A 27,452-nucleotide genomic window follows, 5' to 3' on the forward strand; every position below is an offset into this window, starting at 1 on the left:
ATCGTTATTGGAGGGTTCTCCCTCCAGGCGGACAAGGCGGATCCCTTCGTTCCTTCGCATAACAGCGATGTCGAAGTTATGATTAGGTTATCATTAGTTATGGTCGCAACAAGGATGAAGACTCCGTTTTCTCCGGAGTGGAGGAAAAGGTGCGAAGACGCAAGGAAGGAAGGAAGGACGCAAAGAGCGAGCGAGAGAGGGGTGACAGGTAAGAAGGAGAGAATCGCGCGGATGTATATAAGCGACTTGGGCCGAAGACGCTCCAATGGACTCTCTCTTTGACCCTGGTCAAGTGCGCGTCTTTCCTCCCATTTCCTCCACCTCGCCCCCCCCCCTCCCCCCGTCTCGCCCCCTCCGCACGTGTGATCGTGGTGCCGTTTCGATCCTGCGTCCTTCCACTTCAACCTTCACCTTCGCGTGGCGTGGAGGAGGATCCCGGGTCCTCGCGCTCTCTCGCCGGTCGCGCTCTCTGGCAGTGTCGCGAGGATGACGGAGTAGCAGCGAGAGAGTTTAGCGGGAGATATTCACGCAGTGTTGTCGCGATTTGACGAGAGACATAGGGGACGCGAGCAGTGAGATCTCGTTTTCCGCGTGCGACTTGTGACATGTTTCTAATGGGAAGGTCCTGACTGTGGGAGAGATGGATCCTCGAAGAGTGAGTAGCAGCAGCGATAGTAATAGTAAACGGAAGACGCCGCTTAGTTAGTTCGCTTATTCCGAGCACAAACGGCCGGCAGCAGGTAGTCGTCGGGTCAACGATATCGTCAACATCGACGTGACATCCTGAACTTATTGAATCGTTATCGACTTGCTGCTCGGTGATGACGCGATGAAATGTACGAAATGTTCGTGATCGGTTCGTGATTAAAAAACAAAAAAGCGCAGGTTTGTAGAAATTCATGAACGCGTCCTCTCGGTGAATTCCACATATCCATACTTCGACTCGGCTCGACCTTCACGCGTGAGGATAACGCGGCGAGTCGTGCGCCGCGAAGGATTGTGAGGTGCCGTGGAGGGTTTGTATAAAATAAAAAAATATGTCGCGTTTTCCAAAGCCAATGCAATTTATATCGCGTATAAGTGGAATAAACGCACGAGAGTCCGCACGAGAGGTCGTCTCGTCGGTGAAATCGCCTCGAATTTGTTTGCGTACTCGACACGCACGAGTTGACGAGTACCGTTGCAATTAATGGACCTCGTAATTACAATATATTGCAGATAATTATGGAGAAGTGGTAGCGGTAGCGCGCGCGCGTGTGTAATTTTGCGGGCAAGTTGGAAGCTTTGTCGTAATTGTTAAATAAAATAAAAAATTATATCCTTCAATTTCGAAGAAATTGATAATTTGTCTAGAAATCCAACGAGTACTTCTCACGTGCTTTTGATGGCCAAATTTTCTGGGAGAGAGTCTGATGGATGAATAACAAATATTTGGCGCCAGCCTGCTGTTACCTTGCAAAGTCTATCGCGACTCGACTCGACTCGACTCGACTCGACTCGTCTCAAATCTTCCTGAGATCTCCTTGGGACAGATTTCGCGGAAATCGGTATCGCCGGGGAAAACATCTGTAGTCATGTACTTTAATTAGCCCGCGCGCAGCGCAACGTTCGAAGTAGTATGTTAATGCTGTGTCTCGAAAGTAGCGGCTGATTTATGCGCGCCATGAATCGCCGATCGCGCACGAGACGAACAAATGACAAAGAGGTACGTCGCTTTCGAGGCGAACGATCAGGCCGTTTGGCGCGGCGCCAGTCGAAGAGGGAAACTCTAAGCGACCTAAATCTGTCGCTTCTCGATTCATACGCTTCATCTAGTTTCCGAACGCGGTTTCCGAAAACGTAACGATAAAATCGATAAAAGCGATAAAGAGAAGATATCGTTTCATATACTCAGAGTTCCGTGGCCTCGATATAATAATCGACGTTTAAAGTTGAAACTTGAAGCTTCGAACCTCTGAACGTTGCTCGAAGATTCGAAATACAGGGTGTCCGCGATTTTTTGGGAACAAACAATTGTGAAGATCAATTCAATCAAACTGAGAGGGAAAGTCATGTAAGTCATTTTACAAAAATCGTAATGGATTATTAATGACTGAAAATGACCACATCTAGAGGCTCTTTTAATTGTTAATGTGAAAATTTGCAAAATCGCGATAGCGATCAAAACCGCAATTATGTTTGCACCAACCTAATAATAACTATTGCGGTTTTTGCAAAATGCTATTCGAGTTTTCACAATTTCTCCAGTAGTGTACATCCAAGCTCCTAGTGAAACTTTAATAATGCACTTGTTTAGTCGCACGCACCTCCGAGTTCTCGAAATCCCGAACATTCACGCGCTCCTCGAATATTCATATTTTGAAATTGTGTTATTCGATGCCTCCCGAAGATTCGAAAAATTCGGAGCTTCGAAGAGCACCGAGGCTTCGAGTATAATTTACAGCAACTTCTTCTTCGCGCAAATGGAATCACTCTGCGCGCATGTTGATATTTCCGCTACGCGGGAAGAGCACAGCTCCGTTAGTGTAGGACTGAATTTCCTGTCGCAGTCCAGGGGAGCAGACAGGAATTCAGTTGTAGGAAAAGAACGATTCCTGCGGAAGGTTTCTCTACTCGGTACAATTGCTCTCAATTATCTCAATGGAGTTTTAATGTAGCCGCATATTCAGGCGAATGATTCGGTCGCGGTAACGGAAATACCGCTTCTCGTCGGCGAGTTTTCGCCCTCAGTCCTCATTCAGTTGCACGACTGAAGAATTTATTCCCAGGAAAGGTAGGATTGTCTTAGTTCGAACGTTTTCTCGGTTTTTCTCACTCGTTCAATCAAGGATCGAAGTACTCCTCTCGTTCCGTGGAGTGTAGAGTTCCGCGCGATATTAAGCTCGTCGCTTCAGATTCAGCTCGAGGTGTCACCACTGATAACGGATGAGGCCGTAGGAGCGCGAGAAATCCTCCTCTCCGAGGAGGAGGAGATTTTAGGCTTACTTTCTATTGTCACGCTTTATCGGGCCGGTTATGATTGAAGCGAAGCCGGTGCGCGAACACCTTCACGCGTGTCCTTCACACATCTGCAAACGAACGTGAGAGAAGAGCTACTTATCCACTTCGAGTCGGCGCGGCGTTTCCAAACTTTCAAACGCAGGAACCGCGAGTACTGGGTCAGAGTCGAAAAGTTCGCACCGACCGGCGATGACGACGTCGCGTCCTATCCTAGCGCGAGTGACAGAGCAGATCCTGCGTCCTGCCGTCGGATCGTCGGCGAAGGATCACTGACGAGGATCGACGAGTCGATCGATAGTCAACGACGATTAATGGCGAACAAATTGCTCGTCGCAGCCAAGCTGATGAATAATGAATAATGAATTGAACGAGGAATAATGAATTGGCACCGACTGGATGAAATTCGAATAAAAAATTCGACCGGCTGAATGACGCGTCGAATCGGGGAGCGAGAGAAAGAGAAAGAAAAACGGTGTCAGCACTCTCCTCGTGACGTTCAGCAATTTGTCAACATCGCGGCTCCAAGTGGATGTATCGGAAACTCGCGTGCTTTAACTTACACACACACACACACACACACACACACACACACACACACACGAGTGACGCAACGCCTCGCTTGCCTCGCGGCGCGTCGTTAGTCCGAAGAAGCGCGACGAGTGAGTCGACGATCGCGTTGACAAAATAAAGGTGAAACCTTCTTCCGTTTGTCAGACGCATTTTCTCGCTCGTCGACGACGACGGCGACGGCGACGATGACGAGAGCTGTCAATACCGACGCACTCGTCGCCAATGTGGGTCAGGCTTTCTTTTATTTTACGAAGCATTTCCCAATGTAATCTGAATTCGGCCTTTATTCTCTCTATGTATACAAAAGAGAAAATTTATTATTAAAATCAATAAGATTTGCATTATACATATATGTAACATATAATCTCTTTAACTTTAAGAATAATGTATTTGTAATATTTTCCTCTTAATCTTGGAGGAATCATCTTGAAGCGTCCATACGTAAGAACAAAATTGCCTCTGAAATTTAGATGATCCCGCTTGTTCTGAAATTACTTTTCTTTTTTGGGTGTATAGTTCATTGCTCGGTCTTGAGCTTCGATCAGCTGCGATAAAATTAGCTGCGATTTGCTCGCGCAGGCACTGGACGCGCGTTCAACCGGAGCGATTCGCGACGAAAATATGACGACGTTAACTCTCTCCTTCCCGACGCTCCTGCGATTGTCACCCGCGCCTCCGAGAAGCACCGTTAGCGCCCGTCTCCTCTTCAAGCTCTCGTCGAGGTCCCCTCAATTTTCACCCGGCCGTTCCCACGGGATCGCCGAGACCCGGCGAGATCTTGGAATTTGGAAACTGTGAAAAGTGACTACGTCCTCGATCTCGAACGTAATCCGCGTGATGTCCCTCTCGAAATTCGTCGGGAACTCGAAATCCTTCAGCTTGAAACTACCGACGCTTAACGTGATCGGCCTCCACCGAGGTGGCCGAAGCGACAGGTTTTGGAAAAAATACTATGCAAAAAATATTATGCAAAGGCAAGGGTGTTTATTTATCTCTCGGAGCTTCAATGTCCGTGAGAAAAGAGAAATAGAAAAATAGAAAACGCATCGTTGTGCAAATTTCAGTGACCCTTACGAGAACCATCGTTCTCGATCGCTCGGCAGCTCTAGCGTTAATCGGCAATTCCATCAACGTCGCTCGCGAAGGAAATGCGCGGCGCAGTCTCGCGGAGGATCGATCGAAAGTTTCGTACGTCGATTTCACGGGATTTCTCGCCGATCAATGATAATCGTTTCATTTCGGCCGACGTTATCCCAAGTAACGAGAGCGCAGCCTCGTGATCGGTGGCGTTTCGTCTCGATTAGCATCGGTGTTCATTTTCCGACACACACACACACACACACACACGTACACACATACTCGCGCTCACACTTCCACGCGCGCGGTCCCGCGTTACATCGTCTTCTTTCACTGCGGGCTCTTCGACTCTCGTAATACCCACAGCCCACTTACCTACATTACGCGTGTATGTGCCCGCCACATCCACCGTTTGGTGACGACTTTGCGCGCGCGTGCGAGCGCAGTGGCGTAATCAATTTTAATAATCGGATATTTCAGTAATGAACTTCTCTCTCTCTCTCTCTCTTTCTCTCTCTCTCTCTCTCTCTCTCTCTCTCTCTCTCTCTCTCTCTCCGTATGAGATGTTCTTAATGACGAAGCGGCCACTGTCAGTGCTTGTGGGCTTGCTACTTTCGGTCGGACGTTCATTAGTATCTGTGACGCGTACACGCGTGTTACATCAATATCCGACTGTCATGAACGTTGGTAGTAATTTGCTACCGCGATCGCTCATTAACACGAGTGATTATTCTTTATTGATTTTTACCGCGACATTTCCCAATTCGAAACGACGCGGGACGAGAAGAACGAACGGTGCACTTTCATCAATTTATGCGCTGAGAAAAAAGTCCGACAAATATTCCAAAGCAGGAAATTGGCGTAGGTTGGCGGGTGGTGAGGAGGGGGGGGGGGGAAACAAAGAGGATCAAGTTGCAACGAGCAATTACAGGCGGTCGTAACCGCCGGGAGAGATTAGCGTCGATGGTAATGATATGATTTCCGCTTGGGGGAAAAATTAGGGCTTGAAGAGCGCCGTACAATTTGCGCGAGATTCTGATCGTTCTCCTCGCTCACTGCGTGGATTCCCGTCGATTCGGCTCGGCTCGCTTCGCTGTTCTCACAGATTTACGGCGCCTCAATCGCGCCACGGCCACGTGGTTACGCTGCTGCGCGAATGCGCCCGTGCGCGTTTTCTCATCTTGCATCTCTTTTGTGTCAAGACCCCGTGATCCCGCGCTGTGGTCGGGAGCGACGTATCGCCGCGGCTCGGCGGGGCCGTAATCTTTCCTCTAAACGAGCGTGACGACTCGTTTGACGATTAGAGAAAAGAGAAGAGACGAGCAACGCTGGTAGCACAGGGACGGTGGAGGGGAGGGGGTTAGCGAGAGAATTATCCGGACTCTGCTCGATCACGCGACGAATGTCCGCTTGTCGATGAGAATCATGATGATGATGATGATGATGATGATGATAGTGATGATAATGATGACCGGTGTGCCAAATCCGCGTGTTCTCATCAGCCCAGCTGTTCCCTCATCGATCGATGGCCGAGAAATCGAATCTATCTGCTCGGATCCCGACTGGACGCCCGCCCCGTCCTTGATCTCGCGGATCGCTATTCTTCTTCGAGCCGCGTGTCCGTCTAATAGCTGCCGGGTATTCGTAGCCTACTCTGACTCCTCTCATTAAGCAGCCGCCTGTCGGGAGAAACAGTGTCGCGGTGCTATATCGCGCCACCGCGAGCACGAAGGTGTCGACGCGCCGTCGCGACGTCGGCGAGCAAGAAAGAGGCAGCGGAGAGACGTGGGATATCGCGGATGCTGAATATTCAAGCTCAGCGCGCGAGAGATTCGCGCAGACGAACCGAGCTCGTTCAGGAGCTCGCCATGTTATTATTATTATTATTACACACATCCCACACACACACACACACACACACACACACACACACACACAGGAGCAAACCGGCGTAAAACTGAGTATCGCGAGCGACTTTTCGTTCTTCATCATGCGATTATGCGCGACGTTGTACTCACATTGTCCGCGACAATTTGCATAATGCACGGCTGCGGCGCGTGTAACGCGCCATTAGACGCGCGAAAGCCGCGCGTCTGTCTCTCTCCTCTTTTTTCCGTTTCTTCACTTTCCTACGCGGCTTCCGGCTCGCGGACCGAGTGAACACGGTCACCTACGCGATTACTCTCGTTCTCGCTCTCACGGAAGAGACAGGGTGCTGCGAAAGACGGACTGAAAGACCGAGAGACAGAGAGAGAGAGAGAGAGAGAGAGAGAGAGAGAGAGAGAGAGAGAGAAGGGGTGACAGTATATACACACGTGGCCGAGCATGCGAAGAACTGGCACGTGAAGCTCTCCCTTCGGCGTCTCTTGTTCAATTGACGTGGGAGAATCTCATCGCACGGCGACTCGCGCGAGCGGAATGCCGCGAGTCCTCGAATCCTCCCGTCCGCCGCGCCGCGCCGCGCTTCGTTCGTCTCTCCCGGCTCTCCGAGCCGAATTTCGTCCGCGGAAACTGAAAGAAATCTGCGTTACCATTCGGTTCGGTTTCGTTTCGGTCCCGCGGGAAACGCGGGGAACTTCTGACTCCTGGCGGACGAAATTCGCTTCCGAGAACCGGAATTCTTTTCCCTCAGGCAGGACGCGTTCGGTGCTCTTCGCGGAGTCTCTCCTCGTCTTCGTTGCCGGCGCGAGATCACTGCGCGAGCAATCTCAATGACGCACACGGCTAGTTTCTCGAGTCTCATCGCTGATATCGCTGAGTTCCCGTGCCTTTTGACCCCCGGTCGCCTCTCTGCATCGGTAATGACTGGCTGACATACGGCTGGCCGTATTTTCCTCGAGCGCTGAATGATTGCGAATGTATTCCTGCAGCTCGCAGAGTCGCGGCAGCCAGCTCGATGGCGTCCTCGCTCGTTCTGAAGGCCCGTTTTGGAATTTCACTGCGCTACGCGTTTCCTCGCCGACCTGCGCACGCGCGCGCGCGCGCGCGCGCGCGCGGCCGGAGCCCCCGAAGTGGCGCGTTAAAGCGGGGTAATCAGCTGAATCCAGGACTAAGGAGAGGAAAACCGAGTCCCAACGAGGACTCCGCTGCCGCGGAGCGACGAAGGAGAGAAGACGTGTCTTAGTTTCGCGCACGGCATACATAATCCACGGCGACGCAGAACGATTCTCACGGGCCGACCCACTTCGCTCGCTCGCTCGCTCGCGCGCTCGCGCGCGCGCGCGGCTTATTCTCCTTTCCGTCCCGCCATTGACTACTCTGTCGCGGGAAGTATACATAATAACATAACGCGCGCGGGCTTTCGTTCGCCAAATGATACCTCGAGTGATATCGACGTGGTGTCGCCACGAGAGCGCGGAGAAAGACCGCTGTTGGTGCGCGCGCGACCATCAATTTCAACGACCACCATGCGCGTACCCCTCATCTCGTATGTTTCTCTTCGTCCTCTGTGCGCACGCAGAGGGTTCGCGGCGCCTCAGCCGGCAGGGTAATCTGCAGGCAGCGACAAATCCGGTCGCATCGAAGGCACGTCTTGGCTAAGGAAGTGGATTTCCGATACGCAGAGGCGGATTTCGTCCGCAGGAGTAAAAGAACTTCCGTTTGCGACTTTGTTCCGTTTCCTGCGGAATCGGAGCAAAGTCGCAAGACAGTAAGATACAGGTATTCCGGATCCATGGCCCAAAAAACCAGAAATTCCGCTGCTTTCAGCGGAAATGCGCCTGGTGCCAGGTTGATCCTTCGGGCTAGTTCGACCGATCCTTCCTCCCCATGCGCAAGATTACGACTTTAATGCGACGCCCTCTCGCGTTCCAGGTCTTGCTGTTTTCAGCGTTGCTGGCATGCGCTCTCGGCGCATCGCCGTCGTCCTTCAAGAACGCCCGGGACATGGAACGGCCGGACCTGGCTCGACGCGCTCGCAGGATCGGCTTGAACGAGTACCTGGTCCCACCGCCACCGCCAAAGTTCCCGCCCGGCAGGACCGCGAGGTTGGTACCTCCGACCGAGTCGGGCTACTTCTCCAAGCTGATGAGCTGGTTGAACCCCTTCAACTACGTTCCTTCGTCGCAATCGCCGCCGCTACCGCCACCGCCACCGCCACCGCCGCGTCTCGAAGCTCACCCCCATCAGCCGAAGTTCATCCAACCTCCTCCTCCTCTCCCGCCGATTTCCGGCTCATCCGCGAGCGGTTATGGTGACTCGTCGCCTCCGATTTACGACAGGCCACCTTTACCGCCGATCTTCAACCACCATTCCACGGAGCATCACGCCCCGAAGAGGAACTGCAATCCCTGCGACAAAGTGCCTTGGGTGCCGATCAACGCCGACGCGCCTCATCACTCGTCGGCCGACGCGTCCTTCGTCGCAGCACCGTCGCTGCCGTCGCTGCCGCTGCAGTCGTCACCCTCGGGCGGGGGCTACTTACCACCCCAAAACCCTAGCACTCATGACGCCTACCACGCTGCCTCGCAACAAGTCCGGGCTCCAGACCTCTCGTTCGCGCCACCGTCGTCCACCGCGAGCCAGAACGCGGCCTTGCTCAGTCCGCTACCGAGTCCACAATTATACCCCGGAGCGAGCCCTCCGCTCTTTCAAGCGACGGACTTTAATTACCCCGTCCAGCTACCCACTCTAGGCGGAATCGCGGAGTACCTGGACGCAGCCCCACCGTCTGGCAACGATCCCCTCTTGAGCAATGACGTCTTCCCGACTGTAGCGGCTTCGGCTCCTAATAACGCGCATCTTCGGCAAAACATCTATCCGAGTGGCTCCTGGGCTCACTCGAGTCCAGGGCTCGCTCATCAGGATTTCGGCTACACCCCTACTGGCGCGAGCAACAGTGGATTGGGAGAGCCGCACGTTCAGAGTCTCGGCGGTCATGGTGATTTGTTCTCCAGCGGCAGCCAGGTCACTCAAGGTCATGCGGTGGATCCTGCGGTGAACGCGCAAAAATTCGACGACACCGTGGGTCATCATCGAGTCACGCTCGGTCCTACGGATCAGCGAGGCTTCTTCGGCGGTTTGGCTGTCGCGGATCATCAGTCTTTGGGAGCGGGAGCGGGAGCGGGCGATCTTCTCGATAACTCCAGCAGGATCGTCCCGAATCCCCCCAGTAACTATGGAATTTCCGGCCTGGACCGGCCGCCGAACAATTACGAGCATCGCTACAACGACTTGTCCTCCAGCAGCAGCGTCGTTACGGATTCCCACGCGCCTCCGCGCGCCGCGGATGGATCTGCCGCGAAGATTGAAGATCCAATACATTTTGAAGAGTCACCGTTGCTAGATCTCACGCACAAAGGTGAAAGTCGGACGGACTTGTCCCCGATACCGCCGACCTCTAACGCGCTCACGGACTCGAACGAGAGTGCCGAGACCGGCCGCGCTGCGACGACCTTGCCGCCCGGCGTCGAGCTCTTCGGCGTCGGCGGTGTTCCAGGTGCTCCCGCCTACACGGAGTCGCGCTTCCCCGCGAACGGCCTGCTGAAGACGATCGAGTTGTCGGGGTCGCTCGACCCCGACAAGTCGAACTCGATCGACGAGAGCGCGAACGCTCAGGTCGCCAGCGGTGTTTACCACGGCCCGAGAACGGAGCCCGGAGAACAGAAAGTCTCCTACTTTCAGTCGCTCAGTCACAGCTTGACGGGATACTTCCGACCAGATGTCTCGTCGACGACTTCGAGGAGCACGGAGAGAGGATCGTTCTGGGGCTCCTCGGCGAACGTTTACGTTGACGGCCAGCAGGCTGAGTATGATGGCTCGGCTGAAAATGTCGACGTCGATGCCGAGGACACGAACGACACTCGGGACGTCAGCCAGCAGGGCCCGAAGAGAAATAAAAAGGTGACGCTGAAAGCTCGGTCGAGTAGAGGCTCGGTCGCGGTGTCTCAAGGAGGGCACGTTTCTTATTACCTTTTTATCGTTTGCAATTTGAATTATTTAGGTGCAGGTAATTATACCGTACACGTCGAAGCACACGCCGGTTCCGTTCCAGCCGGTGCGCGAGCAGAATTACGGGCGAAAGGTCTCCTACAGAGGCGACTCCGGCCGCGACAATTACGTGAGCGAAGAGTCGCGGAGCAAGATTAAAGTGACCGATCTGCCGGTGAACCCCAGCCGTCGTAAGCACCCGCAGACGTGGCAGAACGCGACTGTTGCGATATCGGAAGAAGTCACCGGCAAGCCGGCGGCCGGCATTAAGGTGAACAACTCCATAGACGTGCACAGACTGCAGAAGAACATCGACAATTGGACGATACAGGCATGTCCGCAAACGTGTTCAACCCTGAAATTCAATTCAGCTCGATCCGAGCTGTCCCGACTGACCTCTTTCTTGCTTCCTTTGCAAGCCTTTGCGCGGCTAAGTGCATACACTTTTACCACCTCTTTTCATCTTTCATTTGTACAATGTACTGTTCACAGTTCAACGAAAATAAGTATGACCTCACATTTTTCTGATATATTAACACTCGCTTTATAATACGTTATTAATATAATACGTTTCCCATGATTCTTACGTCCGTCTCGTCCATTTCTATTTATTTATTTATAGATATAAAATAAAATAAAATTAATATATAATATAAATATAAAATAAAATAAAGTTGAGGGGAACAATTTAAAAATAATCAATCTCTGGGAGATGATGTTTGAGAGATGTGTGGAAGTCGAAAATTTTACTGAATGATGGCGATCTTGTGAGAGATATCAGCGCTGTAGGTGTAATCTCACGGGTGCTCGATTTAGGAATACTCGAAGGGCACAACCGCCAGCACGATATCGCCCAGCTCCGCCAAGACGTATCTCTTCCCCTCGAAGCAGATTCCGGACAAGTACCTGACAACCACCGAGCCCATCGATCACGCGGACGATTCCCGAAACGTCAAGGACGAAAGCGTCAAGAGCTTCACGTTGGGCGGCTTCAGCTTCAACGATCAGAAATACGAGGCCTCGTCCAGCAACCGCGTGGAGGGACCTCGGATACAAGTAACTAAGCGACAGCTCAGAGAGGTCGGCGAGCCGAATCTTGAACGATCGTCCGCGACACCTCCTCCGTGTTTCTTGTTCAAGGTGATAATAGGAGACAAGGATCAACACAAGGTCTCCAGCGAAGGCTCCGTCGACATCGTCACCGCACGTACCATTAACGATCACTTCACATGGCAAGGTTTCCCCATGGACTTTTCTTTGGTGAGCAAGGAACGGGTGTACGTGGTGACGCCTCAGCCTGTCGTGACTACTCCCAGGACGACGACGACGATGGCGGTGGAGAGGAGCCCGAAAGCCTCGACAGAGGCTTCGGAGGTTGACACCGACACCGGGGTGATAACGAACAGGACCGACCCGTTCGAGTCGATCGAGAAGGCCTACCAGGTGCTGCCTCAGGCTGTGAATAACTTGGCGGTGGCTTCCACCGGTCCCGACAGTGTTCCACTCTGGGGCATCATGGAGCACGAGGAGTTCGGCTCGCTCGGCGATAGCGACCAGGACGATCACGAGGACGAAGCTGAGATCCCTGTGCTGTACGAAGGACACTCGAAGGCACGTGTCGCCGTTGGTCGGAATGACCTCTCTATACGGAGAAGCAAAGATTGGTTGCATTGATTGAGACGATTGAGGCGAACGAAAGGCGGCTTGGCGGAAGGAAACAGGATTTCATTTTCTCAGACTTCATTCTTAGGACTGAATTTCGTAAGAACCAGCAGTTGCGCTTCCAAAACGCCTTTGGTTCGTTCATCGTCGCGCGAATTCCGCGACCGGTTGCTCTTCCTCCTCGAGTATCCTCGACATTTTTAACAGTCTCTGCGTGTCTCTTACAGGTGTCGCGTGCCAGGCGATGACGCATCTACATGGAGAATGCTAAAGACAATTGTTGGTGCGTACGTGGACAGAGTGCCTGATAGTGTGTGTTTCATTTCTTGAACTTCGAGCGCGTTTCACGATTCCCTCCCTCGATTCGACGACATCTTCGTCGCGAACGGCTTCGTGCCTCGAGCTTACGAGGTAAGGTTACGTAGTAAGTGATTATCGTGGCCAGTACTGCGGATCGATGTATCTCGTGATCCGGACGAGTGTCTTTTTGTAAGTTTCCATCAAAAGTAACCCCACAATAAATCCCGGTCGATTTTACCCGGTGGGTCAAATCGCGAGCGTCGTCACGTCGATTCTCCTCCACGTCGTCTCCTTCCCCGTCCTCGCACCTCAGCTTTAGAAACCCGTTTCGGTTCTCGCCGCATAGTCTGGTCGCGTTCACCCGTCCACCTTAATCCTCCGTTCGCCGTCCGGCCACGTTCGATCGTCACTTTCGCCGATTTCCAGCAAAGCTGGATGTCCGCCAACAAGTGTCACGACTATTTGCACACCGCGCGTGTCGCGCATACATGCGCATACACGCAGTTGTGCGGTGAAAGGAGACCCGGGAGCGCCGGGAATTTCGAGCACCTTCTTCCGTTTCGTTTGTTTCATGCAAAATCGTCAGAGAGAGAGAGAGAGAGAGAGAGAGAGAGAGAGAGAGAGAGTGAGACAACAATACGACGTTTGACAAAAGCATTCTGCATATGCATGTGCACATCGTGCTTCTTTTGGACTCTGGTCTCCTCGGACGCGGTGCAAATAGAAATAACTTTTCTACACACAGAAAAATATTGGATTAATCGAAAAGTTCCCTCGGGCTCTCGTTTATCATTTTTCACCGAAGAAATCCTTTCTGGTTAATCCTAATACTGCATTCGCGGATCTTCCAGTCATCCAAGCATCGAGTCTACTCAAAATACGTTTTGAATTTTGATAAACTTAGCACAAACTTCACAATCGAGAAATGTTAAATTAAATAGATGCTACATTCGATATTAGATATTAAATTAAATAAATATTAATTCACTTCTAAGTTCAAGCAATCCTTCAGTTTACTTCCTACAGAGATTACAAGTTTCATGATATTCTCTAAAGAGGAAGAATGGTTTGTGTGAAAGTTGTAGTGTATATCATACTCTTTGCAGCTGTGTATTCAGAGTTTGCAAAATTGGTGGAGGGCCGAGGGGATTTAAAAAATGTTTAAATTTTGCGAAATCTGAATACACGCAGTTGCAAAGAGTATAAAATACCCTATAACTTTTATATAAACCATGTTTGCACATATGCCTCGTATTTTAAAAGATATACGCTAGAAATGAAAATGATTTTCTTGCTCGAAAGGTGGTTTCATCCCCTTAGACTGGAATTCCGCGCGAACAAAAAATAGTTTTGCATTACGGATAAACTACTTTACTTTCACACAAAGTTTCAGAATCTTTTGAACTTCCCTATGTTTCCTCGCGAGTAATCGCTTTCCTCAGCAGTAGAACGATATTTTTCTCTGTGTACGCTTCACTTCCCGCGTCAGGGGAAAATCGAGTGATATCGCGCTGCGATAGAGATCATGGAGATTTAATGAGCGAGAAGCCGGTGCGAGAGCCAGATGAATGTGTAACAGCGCTGAATAGATCGGCCGGCTCGATGCAACACTATCTACATTTCATTGACCTTCGAACTTCCTTTCCGGGTCTCTTGAAGAGGAGATCGCACGTTGCCCGTCGCGGCGAGAGACGTGAGAACTGCCGCCGGAAGGAGGTGGGAAAAGGCGTTCCATTGTCTGTACAGTGTGTATCGTGGCTGTTCGTCTCGAACACTCCAGCCGCCGACAATGTCGCCGAGGCGGCCGAGGCGCTGTAATTAGAGCCACTTTTGCGGTAAATGATATCGAACAAGGACACGGCCTTAATTGCGAGCGTAGCCCCCGCGCGCGGGGGAGAAGTTCTAACGCGCCGTCTAACATAACAGACGCGTAGGGACTTTTAATTTCCTTTCACGCTTCGCACGTGAAGTCGAGAGAATCGCGTACGTTGAGTTCTTGTGACTCTTCCTCCGCGCTTTTCAAGTTGACTCACAGCCGCGCTCTCTTACACGACGACAAGTGGTGTGTGTGTGTGTGTGTGTGTGTGTGTAGTCGCGAATAATTTATTTACAGAGGCGTACTATTATTCGGTGTGTTACTACGAAGTCATGGAATCGGACGACTTCGCTGTCCAGCGTGTTCGCCTCATCCGAATGACCATCTCCGTCAGCCACATAATCACCGTGACGCCGGTCACAGAGTTGATGAGAATGATGCAGGGGGTGTAGCTGCCGACGCTGTCTCGTATCAAACCTGCAACAAGTCGATCCTTCTCTCCGGTATTCGTCCACGCCAGTGTCCACGTGTAGAAAAAAAATCTCATTTCCAGAAAGTGTGAGCAGAGGAAGAGGGAGCAAAACGTCTCGGCGGACGAGAAACGATATTTCTGTCGTCGAGAAAATTCCTCCGAACAATAATCAGCCGTCGTCATCATCGAAAAGAGCGCAGAGAGCAGAGGACAAATTGAGGACAATTGATCGAGAGATTAGAAACCTCCTTCGGTGATCTTTCTGTTCCTGCGAGCATCCTCCCACTTGGCCCCTACGCGAACTTCCCAAGCGACGGAAAATTCAATCACTCCGCGACGGAACTGTCTTTGCTGTGTAAGGCAAAGGTCTTTTGCAAGGTAAAAGACGACATCGTTGAGAGAAATTGACACGAGAAGCGGGACGAATATATTCCCTTACCGATTACGGGGCCGACGCATGTGAGGATGATCCCGTTGGTCAGCATCTGGATCGCCGAGGCGCTAGGTAATTTCTCGATGGGCACGTAACTGGGGATCACCAGGACCATGTAAACCGATCGGATCCCTTTGGCTATTCCCAGACCGACCGCCACGATCATCACCGAGGTAATGCTGTTGGCGAAGAGCAGCACTGCGTCGGGAAACAAACAAGAAGACAATCGGGAAAGCTCGTCGTTTCTCGCGCTCCCCCCTATCCTACCTCCTTTCTCTTCGTCTAATCGAAATTCAATAACGAGGTGTATAATCGGTATATACGTTACAGGTTCGGCTAATTATCAGAAGGCACAGGCTCAGCAGGTACATCATCCTAGCCGACTGACGCAGCCACTCCCCCAGGAAGGGAGCGGCGCCTCTGCTAATAAGATCGCTCGTCGCGATGAGGCTCATGGCGCTGGCAATTTCTGCCGTCGTCATGTTCATGTCGGCCAGAATGAACGGCGTCAGTAGTGAGAAGTTGGCCTCCGCGAAAATCGCCACCGACATCCCCAACATCATGTTCACGTAGGTTGAGTCGCGCAGCAGATCGAGATCGTACATGGCAGCCAACCATCGCAGAAATCGCCTGACGATGGACTCATTTTCCTCGCTGCAACGTGATCGTCACGCGTATCACGCGTTGTACGAGAAAAATAAATATGAGGCAGTAAATAAAAATAGTTAATTTTCCTTTCCATCGCGCGTCTCGTCGAACGAAGGTCGCATCTGTAGCGCCAGCTATTATTCTCTTTCGTTTCGTGAGCCATTTGTTAATTCATTAACAGTTGCTATTTGATTTTATTTTACTCCCCTTCGTCGAATAAAATATCGTCGGCTAAAATTATTCGAATTATCATACATGACTTCATCTTTTTGTCTTCAACGTCTAATTTCTCCACCGGTATGTCATCCGTGACTCGAAGAGAAAAAAAAATAATTCTAATACTAATCTGGGTGTCCTCTGAGAAATTAAACAGGTTGATCCTTTGATTGAAAAATGTCTGTGAAACAACAGACAAAGTCGCGATTTACGTACTTGTCGTCGTCGTCGTCGTCGCCATTCACTACGGTCGAAGAGTTGACGGCCTTTTTCTCAACCAGCGATTCTTTCTCCACGTTCTGACAATTTCCATTCGCCTCGTTGCCGTCGATGAAGGTCAGTTTTTTTGTTATCGGCACAGACTCCTCGAAGATCTTCATGCTGCTGCCGAGATTGACGCTGTTTATACTTTTCGCTAAAAATATACAAGGGGCTGTCATATTGCTCGCGGCCTTCACGATCCTCCGAAGAAGTCGAAGTCGACTTTTCCTCGGTGAAAATCTATTTAGACGCCATAGTTCGGAAATTGAAAGTTCAGGATAAATATAACTTTTCTCTTTTGGATTTCCACCGAGAGGAAAAGTCGATTCTGCGTGTTTCTAACGACTATAAGCGATCGCTACGATCTCATAGTTACTCGAATTCGACCATGGATGCCTCAGGTATTTGCGGCTGTCTTGCAAATTCGTCGTCGACGTCCCGTTTAATATCGACATTTCGATATCGTAATTCGCTTCGTACGAGGCGTCTGAAACATGAAATTGCCGGCATTACGCCGAAATCGAACTCGTTTCTCCGTTAATTTATAATTCGGCATAAATCGGCCCGTACTTATCCTAGCCTCTACGGAAGTCTGACGAGGTAGAGGCGTATCGAACCCGTAGATGCTTCCGACCTCGCTATCGTGATCGATGGTCGACATTTTTCTCTTCCTTTGATAATTGTTTGCCGTCGGTCTGGAAGATTGCAGCGCCGTCTCGTCCTCCGCGATAACGCTTGACGTGTCTGCGCGAAATTGAGAATTGTTTATCAGACAGCCGGAAGGGGAAGGGGGGGAGAGAGAGAGAGAGAGAGAGAGAGAGAGAGAGAATTCCCAATGTCGATGCAATGAATGTTTGCTGAATTGAATTTAGTGAATTTACTGAATTAATAAAGTTAATAAAGTTAATGAGTACCTTTTTCGGCATTGTTGAAAATGTCGGGCGCTTTAGCGACCGATTCTAGGCAGAGAGGCACAGTTTTCATGTGCCACTTAAGCGGGTGTAATAACGCAGCGCCCACCAATGAGTGTAGACTGTAACCGCCGAGCAACAAGATCGTCCCCTGTTTGAGATTAGTGCTGTCAATATAAACCGGGTATTTCTATGATCTTGATACCCGGAGGGATCTCTGGTACCATCCGGATACCTGAACTCTGCACGTGCGCGGACGTGCAGAAATCAAGAGCACCGCCAGAGTACCGACCGAAGCGTTCGAGTAATTTGACAAATACTCAGGCAGCAGCAGCTAGCCGAGCAGCATTCTCGCACCCAAACTCACGTGCATTACCTGGGTCTCCAGATACCAAGGCAGGTTAATTTGAGGTAAATACCCGGATGACACTCGAAGCACTCGGGTATCCGGAATTGACACCACTATTTGAACTATTTTCACGCTTTTCCGGTCACGAGTATCCTTCGGCGGCGACAAGTCGCGAATAATAAACAGGGGGCGAAGAGAAGGAAATGGAAGAGAAGCACGTCTGGTCCGTTAAACTAGCCAGCGTAAAATCGGCAATTCGGCGCGCGGGGGGGATCGCGATCACTGTCGCAACATTAACCACCGATCGTGTTCGCGGCGGAATAAACGATGCCGACCCACATCGATAAGTAATCGTTGCGGCGCGTTACGAACGATCGGCTTCAAACGCCTGGCCGGCGTTATCGAAGTCGCGCGTGCAAGACAACGCACTAGGAGAGGCGTTATATTTCCTGCGCCCTTTTCGCGCTCCCTCGACGCGAGCCTTTCATGCTGATAACGCCGAGAGAAACGCTTCTCAGCGCTTCAGAACGCTTTCTCAGCGGACGTGTTACTTCCTTCGCACTCGCCGCGGAGACTCGCGCTCGGTACCTGAATGCCGTAAAACGACAGCAGAAAGGACGTCACTTGCGGCATGATGATCGGCCCGAGGCCCGTGACAGTCACGGCCAGGCCCATGGCCCGTGTCCGTCTCGTGGTGAAGTAGGTATTCACCGCCAGGGAAAATCCGGACATCGACATTCCTAAGCCGACAGCTGTGAGAAAGGAGCGCTAGTAAGACCAACGGTGGTTGATCCGCGCGAGCGCGAGCGCGCGCCGTGGAGAAATTTGTACGAGGCTCTAATAATCATCTATGTGTATCTATTGTGTCCCGTCTGTAAGGAAGGTAACGCTTCTGATCGCGCTCGTAACCACAGACTTGTGTATCAGGTTGCTGCAAAAATAAATAAATTTCCTGCGGTTTTAATCATTTTAAGTTTGGCGCCGATTTCTTCCAGTTTCTGCCATCTTTTCCGGAATTCTATCTTGTAGGAATAAACAAACTTGTTTTCCGTTGGGAGAAATGTGCGCGGGACAATGGTCTTTCTATTGATTAATAAATATAATTTATAACTGATATTATGCTCGATACGTAAAAACCGCAATTATTTTTGCACCAACCTAATACGCAGACTGCGTTTCCTGATGAACGAGACAAGTTGAAGACAAGATATAAAGGATAGCTACGTGTAGAAATTTACGCCCGCGTAACGCGGCGCTCGTCGAGCACCTGGACTCCTCTTGTCTTACTCACAGGTCAGCAGGCCGTAAGAGATGATGATGAAGGTAAGGTTGTTGGCAAACGTCGTCAATATCAGTCCGAGCGTGAACAGTACGCTTCCGATCACTGACACCTTCCTGTAGCCATAGGTCTTGAGGAGCGGCCCGTTGAACAAACCGAATATCATACCGAATGCGAAGTTCACGTTGATTATGACCGCCGTGTTAGTCGCGGTGAGATTGAGCTTGGTGAAGGAGTCCTTGAACACCAAGCCGAACGTCTGTATCACCGGGATGGTCGATAACTACGGAATAATGATCCTCGGATTATTGCGCTGCCGCGTCCGTCTCTCGTCTCCCGGGACTCCCCCGGCGAAGACAGCCTGATCGATCTGAATTCATTGGAAGCCTGCGTCTCTCTCATTTAGGCTACGATATCATTTCGTCGAATCAAAAATCGCTTCGTTAAAATCGTATCAGCTGCGAATTTGCAGTTGTGTATGCTCAAGGATAGAAGCGAGGATATCCATAACTCGAGATAACTCAAGAAGCCGGGAACGGACGATCCTTGGATCGTTTGTGATGTAATTACGGTCTTTCATGGATCAGTCTCGTTTTCGAGACGGAGACTTACACTGTTCAACACATAAGCCATGACGATTATCCATCCCCAGCCTCCGTTCGGCGGTACTTTGGTGGACATTTCGGGAGTGAGCACTGAAGACACTCACTCAATGTGCGACGTCGCAGCGAACTCAATCTCGATCGTCTCACGACGGAGCGTCAGGAGAAATGCTATAAATCCACACTTATCTCAAATCTCAGGTATCCCTCTCTTGCTCTACGTTTGATTGTTTGCACAGTGTCGTTAGTGTTTCCGCGGATTGCGCGGATGAGCTTTCTACCGCGCGCGACGATTGCTTACTTCGTCCGTTAAAATCAGCCGTACATCGGATGGCGCGTTATCGATCGGCCGCGGCGATCATTATCTAGCAGTTTCGCCGGAGAGGAGAACGCGCTATCTGCGCTCCTTCAATCGTGGCATTATTTTACTCCCGATGAATTAGCGACTCTTGCAATGTTGCATAATTATTCTGTCCGACCGGTTTGCGATTAGACCAGCTGCTACTCGAAGCGCCGCAAGAGGTGTCTCTCTCGCACAATCGAGCTATCCTGCGATGTCACTCCGTCGGCGTATTATTACATAATCCGCGCCGGTGCGTCTCTTCTCCTCACGGACGGCTTTAAATATTTTATAATAATAATTATGATGCGTACGAGCGCGGATCACGTCAAGTTCGACCGAATGTAGCCTATCGTAATCCGCTTTGCCCGCTGATGAAAGTCGCACTGACGCAAAGACGATGACAAAACGATGAATCCGCATTCGCGATAAGAGGCGTTGTAGCTTAAGATTAATCTAATCTTTCGTGCACTTCGCATCGTCGATGTAACTTGACGTGGAGAAAAATCGCGAGCGCTCGCGTGATAAGTGCTCGAGCACGTAATTTATACAGGATACAGCCGGAAGGATCAGCGTCGGACATCAGACAAAGGTCTCGTCGCGTCCATAAATCGATAGTGTATAGCGTGCTGCGTTACCGATTATTCAGGCAGATGCTCTCTCATGATTATTATTATAGCCAAGTTACGCGTAAAGATCACGCGACGATTCTTCTTTTTTTCTCTGTGCTGCATATATATTTAAATATAAAAATATACTTATTTATACATAACAGGCGAACAAGTTTTTCAACTTTGAGTGCTAACGACTAGTCTGTGTCGATATTATTGCAAATACGGTAGAAACTAATGACAATGAGTGATTGCATAACGTATTACTTAGGTACATACAGGGTGTCCGGGACCTTTGAGAATGTATACATTTTCAAGTTATCAATTAGAAGAGCCTCAAGATATGGTCATTTTCAATTATTAATAACTTAATAACTATTACGATTTTTGCAAAATAATACACGACTTTCCTTCTCAGTTTGATCTAATTAATCTTCACAATTTTCCGTTTTCAAAAGATCCCGGACACCCTGTATATATATGTATATATATATATATATATATATATGTTTAATAGGCATGTCGAAACTGCGCGAAAGAGTGTGCGTATTCATATTTACACAAGACATTGTTGTACTGAAATGTTCGATGATAACGGCTATCAGTGAATGTGCGAATATTTATGTTAACACTCCTCCTCCTCCTCCTCCTCCTCCTCCTCGTTAATAAAGCGCAGAATCATGTGATCGTTATTCAAGTCAGAACTGTCTTCGATTAGATGAGCATTTTGATTTAATCTTTGACGATCTAATCTTTAATCTCTGTCGCTTGTGCGTGCGTGCGTGCGTGCGTGCGTGCGTGCGTGCGTGCGTGCGTGCGTGTGTGTGCGTGCACGTACGCGTCCGTTTTATGCGCTATCTTTATGTAGATAGATTACTATGATACATCAAATATTATTATACACTTAAATCCTTTACATTACGCTTTATACACATTACAAATCCCGTAAAAGTAGACGCAGGCCGCGAGTATTGAGCCGTTGCTCTCGAATTAATGAATTACACGGTCACGCGAGAGTTCTCTCGCTCCGGCGGCGTGTTTTCTAAGAGCTTCCCGCACGAAGTCCAGAGTCCACTAATCAACCACAGGAAGACGCACGACATGCTGAGGAGCGACGTGAAGTAAAGCGCGCCCACGTAACTGTTCCTTACGTCGTGCACCACACCTGCGAGCAATACGGCTCAATTAGAATTCTTCCGTACGGAAGAGAAAGAATATCGCTGCGTGTCAGTGTCGATTTAGAGGGCGATCGCGTTCGAAGAAAAATACGGATCGCCGTGTTGAGGGTGACCGTTGGAGGGTCCCTGTTTCGTTTTACCGATAATAGGTCCCACGCTGATAGACAGGATGCCGTTGCAGACCATCTGGATACCGGATGCGGACGGCAGTCTCTCCAGTGGCACGTAATCGGGTATAATTAAAGCTTGGAAGACAGCTTTGGTCCCCTTCGCCAGCCCGACGATCAGCGATACTGCGATCACGACGATGTAGGAGGTCCCCCAGGTGGAGAGGACTGTAAAAAGTTGACTGTAAGAACGTTACGTTCGCGGGAATCCGATGTGGGAATCGCTCCTCCTGTCTATAAACGTTCGTCCAACTGTCGCCGTCGGCGATGCAAACCGCTGATTTCTACGCCGGGTTTTATTAAAATTTACGGGTATTCTTCGTGGTGTTTAAATTCGCGGATATATCCTTCAGCCGGGCATTTACCATAAATTCGCGGCATTTAAATTCGCGGTATTTAAATACACGTGGGCATTTAAATTGTCGCGTGTACCTGTAGCCACGTATTTGAGTCTATCAAGTTATTTCAGATATTCGAGTTCATCGAGTGTTATTCAACCTGTACCTTGAATACTATTCGGGTATTAGAGAGTCTTGCGGGTGCTAGAAACCGACGTCGCTATACCAAACCAGAGAGAGGTTTTGGGAAAATTGTAAGTTTTCATCATTTCACACTGTTTTATCGCGTTGACATCAGGGTTGACTTGCGAAGAAGAAAGTGAAACGATGCGCCTAGTGCAATTACTGTGTAACGCGACTACTGTAGGCTATGTCTAGTCGACCGATCCCGAGGAATCTCTTCACGACCCTATCAGGACTCGTGAAGAGATTCCTCGAGATCGTGTGTTTTTGTATGGCGGTACGTACTAGTCCTTCCGAGGGTCGAACCCAGCAGGGATACCATATAGAGGTTTCTGCACGTCCAGCCGGCTTTCTGCGCCAAGAGCGGCACGCAGAGGCGGCCGGCGATATCCGCGGCGGCTTGGATCGACATCACCGTGGCGATCGACGTGCGATCGAGGCTCGCCAGTTCGGCCAGAACGAAAGGTATCATCGCGTTGAAGTTCGCCTCAGCTACCAGCGAGATGCCCATTCCTGTTGGTCGAGCCGAGTACGTTAGCCGCGTTGTTTCTCTGCTTTAACGCGCGGATTGAATTCAGCCACGTTCGCGATCTACCTAACACTATCGCCAAGTAACGATTGTCGCGCAGCAGGTCGAGATCCAAGTTCCTGGCGATCTTTCGGAGAACCGATGCGCTTTCTTTCGGTTCAATCCTCAGAGCGCTTCTTTCTTCCGCTTTACCGTTCTCCAAAGGACAGCCCGACTGTCTCCTCTCCTCCGGGACGCTGTCCTCGTTTATCAACCGACATTGAACGCTGCTCTTCAGGGGTTGCGTTTCGTTGTCATCGCTCGTGGCTTCTATTCTTGCGCCATTCAGCTTTTCCGACACTTCCGCAGCTTTGTTCGTCGAGATCACTTGCTAAAAGATGCAAAGTCTTCCCACAATATGGTTTTCGTTCCGTTCCCAAATTTTCTGTACATTTTAGACGTGTCAAATAAATTATGAGGCTCTTGGAGGCTCGACTATGTATTATAAATTATAAATATATTATTATACATATTTTAATATAAATAAATAAATAAATAAATAAGTAAATATATATATATATATATTTATATATAAAAATATATACAGGGTGTCTGGGGTCTTTCGAAAATGAAAAATTGTGAAGATTAATCAGATCAAACTGAGAAGGAAAGTCGTGTCTTTTTTTGCAAATATGTAACGCAAATTTTCAAGTTATCAATTAAAAGAGCCGCCAGATGTGATTACTTTCAATCAAATTAATAACTACTGCGACTTTTGCAAAATGGTACATGACTTTTCGTCTCAGTTTGATCTGATTAATCTTCGCAATTTTTCGTTTCCAATAGATCCCGCGCACCTTGCATAATGTACGTGGTGAATTTCCTCTTACACACCTGGAACTTACCTTTTCAATCTCCTCGAACGGCTTCAATAGCGACGCGCCCACGACAGAATGCGTGGCGATACCGGCGAGGATCAGGAGAGTGCCGGTTGTGGCATAATTTTCCAGAAGGATGTCTATCAGGAGCGGCATTAGGATTGGACCTAAACCGGTCATCGTGACGGAGAAACCCATGGCTATGTTGCGTTTCCTGCGGAAATACGTGTTCATTGCTAGACTGGTCGCCGGAAAGATGATACCTTGGCCGACACCTGTAAGAATCACGTCAGCCATAAAGTGTCAGCAGCGCAAGTTGTCTCGCCGACTTTGGCTTTTACATGTAACGTTATTGCTTTTTCTCAGCTACTAAATATTATTAGGTGTACAAATTAATTCGGTGCCTTTTTACATTTCGTGTCTTATAACTCTGTTTTAAAAGGGAGTATCATCTATACATTGGATTGGAAAGTTCTCCTTCACTTACTCACTGAATCTCATCCCGTCAGATTACCATCTACTTCGGTCACTTCAACGCTCATCTGGCTGATGAACATTTTAAAATTGTTGACGAAGTTCGAGAAAGCGTTGGTGACTTTATCGAGTCAAAACCAAGCCAAGTTTCTTCTGCGAACGACGAGGGCATTCGTCAGTTGTTCGAAAGATGGAGCAAAGTCATCGGAAATAATGGAAATTATTTTGGATATTAAACGTGTACTTGTCTTTTTACGAATAAATTTTGAATTTCATGAAAAAGGCGAATTAATTTGTACATTTAATATGTTCACGTAAAAAAAAACATTTTTATTTGAAGAATCTGTATACTTATTCCTTCGAAGTCTCTCGAGTTAATATTACTTTTGTCGAAGACACACGGAGAAAAAAATTTATTGAATTAACGTGACAACAAATCAACTGAGACATATTTTGGCCGCAGAAAACTAAATTTCTGGCTCTGATTGGTTAGAATCGGAAATTCCGTTTCCTTCGGCGCGTTTGTTTTGTTTATTGTCACGTTGATTCGAGCAATATTTTTTCTCACAGATACAAGTAAGAATTAGGCTATCGAGAAGAAACGCGATAAGATTATCTCGAGTGACTTTACTCAATATAACAAAGAAACGTCCCGCAAATGGGCCACTGGCCGCTAATGGGTTAATGCTCGTAATTATTCTATCGCAGCTCGAGTCACTCACCGATGATGATGCAGTAAGTGACAATGAGAGTCGGAAGAGACATAGCGAAAGCGGCGGCGCAGATCCCAAGGACGACCGTGAGACTGCCGAAATACGCAACCTTGCGAAAGGCGAATCTCTTCATCATCGGGCCGCTAATCAGGCCCAGGCTGCAGGTGATGGTCCCGTTGAGGTGAAGGATCAGACTCGTCTGGGTCGCGGTGATGTCGAGGCTCGCGAAGCGTTCCGCGAAGATGAGGCCGAAGCATTGTTGCACCGGCAGCACGGATAGCTGAGCGATCGGAATTATTATATAGTTATATACCTCGAGACCTCCGCTTACCGCTTTGCCGAGATCAAAATTTCACGAGAGCGAAAGACAAGAGCGCGGACCTTGGGCGATTTTCCGGGCTCAAAATCTTTCGACCTTGACGCTGACTCTCTCGGCTCCGAATTCACGATCGCGTGATCTTAGACCACCACGGTATTCAAGTATCATCCGACGTTAGATATCGAGACGGCCGATTCATATCGACAGCATCATCTTGGCGAACTAAACTCAACGCTGCTGCGATTCAACGAGTCAACGCGGACAAACAAGCACATAGTCGAGCGACTGTCTCCACCGTCTTACATTTCCGGTGATTTCTTTAGTAGTTGAAGCAACGAGACAATTCGTTGATTAGCCGGCATCTTGTTCGTCTGAGAGAGAGAGAGAGAGAGAGAGAGAGAGAGAGAGAGAGAGAGAGAGAGAGCACGAGTGCCTGCCGCGCTCGATCTGCCATGTGCGAGGAGGCTCGGCAGCACTGTCTGAGCTCGCGCAGAGGAAATGGATCGCCGCGGCAACGGTCGTCCCCTTATCGCTATCACAAAGAAAAAAGAGCAAGAAGAATCTTACGTTGATAACCGTCACGCCGATGACGATGGCCCATGCCCAGCCGCGGTCCGCCTCGTCACGTGCCATTCTATCGATCAGGTCGTCCGGTTATCAGCGTGCCGTAGGTGTCTCATGGGAGCGCGCGACGTCCGCGGTGATCGCAGCACTCCAGCACTCCCGACAGCGCTTTTCAATCCGATTCATCCGCGGCCTGGAGCGGCCTAAACGCGCCGTGAATGACCGCGGCTGCGAATTGGACACACGATAAGATACGCACAACCGTACGCGCAGCGGATAAGCCTCCTATCTTCGATTCGGCGGCTGCCGCGCGACTCGCCCTCGCATTCGCGCGCGCTCTCTCTCTCTCTCTCTCTCTCTCTCTCTCTCTCTGTCTCACCTGTCGCCAGTTGTCGACGTCGGGCATCGGCCGATTTCGGCTCCCCTTTACGCTCCAATCGCACGTTCCCGGTCGACGCGCTCGCGGAAGCTGGCGGCTGACTTCGGCCTGATAATGTCATCTCCTCCTCCGGCTTCTTTCCGGAATGAGAGTCCCTCGCGGCTTTCCCATAAATCTGTCATCCCGTCGGCTGCGCAGCGAGAGTGCCGCGCGCCGGTTTTATCGGGAGATAATAGTGTCTCTGAGGCGCGCCGAAGCCGCGAGAATACATTGTAGCGCCGCGCCGCGCCGCGCCGCGCCGGTTCAGCGCGATGATAGGCCAAGTGGCGTCGTCTCGCGATTCGACTCGATCGAGCCGCTCGCGGCGCGGCGGCCCGGCGAGAAGCAGCTACGAAGCGGAGCGGAATCGTCGTCGGACGCGATATCTCGCGTCCCCTCGATGCGGCAGTCACAGTCAATGTCGCCGGCTCTTCGGCTGAATCGGTAGATCGTAGTTACTGCGTGATATACAACCGCCGCGACGCCGACGGCGCGATTGCGATAAGGCGATTTTTCAAGCCCGGTATCGCCGATTATAGTTTGCCCCGGGATGCGCGCTTAATAATTAGCTTCGCGGCTCTGCTTCGTTCGCTCTTGTTTGCACTTTGTCAGCATCTCCGCGCAGTTTCTTTATCTTTATCCTCGGTAATCACCAGACGCGCGCGCGCGCGTGCGGGCCGTTCATTTGGTCGATCAAGCAGACGTGTTTGTTCAAGTTCTCGCGGTGCCTGCGTCTTTGGCGAGCGATCGTCCAAGTGTATTGTTCGACGGCTCCGAGTGTAAGCCGGCGATCTTTATATAACAGTTCGGCCGGCACGTCGGTATTCACAGGCGTCGACGTCGAGTCGATTTAAATGCCAGGCAACCTCTCTCTCCTTCTGTCCGAGATACGACGCACAAAGTCATATGTTCCGGCACGAGCTGCAGGCACTCGGAGACTGGCTCGAAGAGGAGGAGGCCAGCTTGATGAAAACCGGCTCCGCTGCTTCATTCGAGGCGACCGCGACGCGGAGCGCGCGATCGTTCGTAACGGCCGCGTTTTCGTTCGCAGCCGCGTGCGCGCGCGCGCACGCACTCGGCCTGTTCTCGATATTTGTGGGCGCGTCGTTATGTAAACGAATCGTCCCGCGCGTGAGTGCAATGACACGAGCATCACGAGCGCCTTGCATCGCGCAAAATCGGAGATACGATTTTATCGCGCCGCAATAAAACACCTTCGCGCGCGCGCGCGTGACTT

The 27,452-nt window shown here is 50.2% G+C and overlaps 2 protein-coding genes across 3 annotated transcripts; one reads left to right on the forward strand and one right to left on the reverse strand.

The window, feature by feature from the left end:
- Positions 1–331: 331 nt before the first annotated feature.
- On the forward strand, positions 332–12,762 carry LOC105182358 (uncharacterized). Of its 2 annotated transcripts, none has more exons than XM_025299973.1 (6): positions 332–655; positions 8,461–10,488; positions 10,589–10,906; positions 11,392–11,631; positions 11,716–12,186; positions 12,465–12,762. In XM_025299973.1, exons 1-6 carry the CDS (start codon positions 641–643, stop codon positions 12,483–12,485), a joined length of 3,093 nt encoding a protein of 1,030 aa, XP_025155758.1. In that variant the 5' UTR covers positions 332–640; the 3' UTR covers positions 12,486–12,762. The 2 variants fall into 2 exon arrangements, with proteins under 2 accessions (XP_025155758.1, XP_025155763.1); XM_025299978.1 differs by having other exon boundaries at positions 10,589–10,846.
- Positions 12,763–13,532: 770 nt separating this feature from the next.
- On the reverse strand, positions 13,533–27,129 carry LOC105182410 (uncharacterized). The gene is made up of 18 exons (XM_025300166.1): positions 26,177–27,129; positions 25,801–26,025; positions 24,924–25,194; positions 23,755–24,002; positions 22,937–23,240; positions 22,627–22,854; positions 21,794–21,988; positions 21,551–21,640; positions 19,535–19,626; positions 18,935–19,205; positions 18,232–18,395; positions 17,298–17,445; positions 16,954–17,127; positions 16,760–16,870; positions 16,339–16,537; positions 15,587–15,912; positions 15,265–15,456; positions 13,533–14,830 (listed from the first exon to the last, which is right to left on the reverse strand). The coding sequence occupies exons 2-18, from the start codon at positions 25,864–25,866 to the stop codon at positions 14,676–14,678; spliced, it is 3,234 nt and encodes a 1,077-aa protein (XP_025155951.1). The 5' UTR covers positions 25,867–26,025; positions 26,177–27,129; the 3' UTR covers positions 13,533–14,675.
- Positions 27,130–27,452: the final 323 nt, after the last annotated feature.

This window comes from Harpegnathos saltator, unplaced genomic scaffold, assembly GCF_003227715.2.
Source record: "Harpegnathos saltator strain DR-91 unplaced genomic scaffold, Hsal_v8.6 scaffold104, whole genome shotgun sequence".
In the NCBI taxonomy this organism is placed as follows: Eukaryota; Metazoa; Arthropoda; class Insecta; order Hymenoptera; family Formicidae; genus Harpegnathos; species Harpegnathos saltator.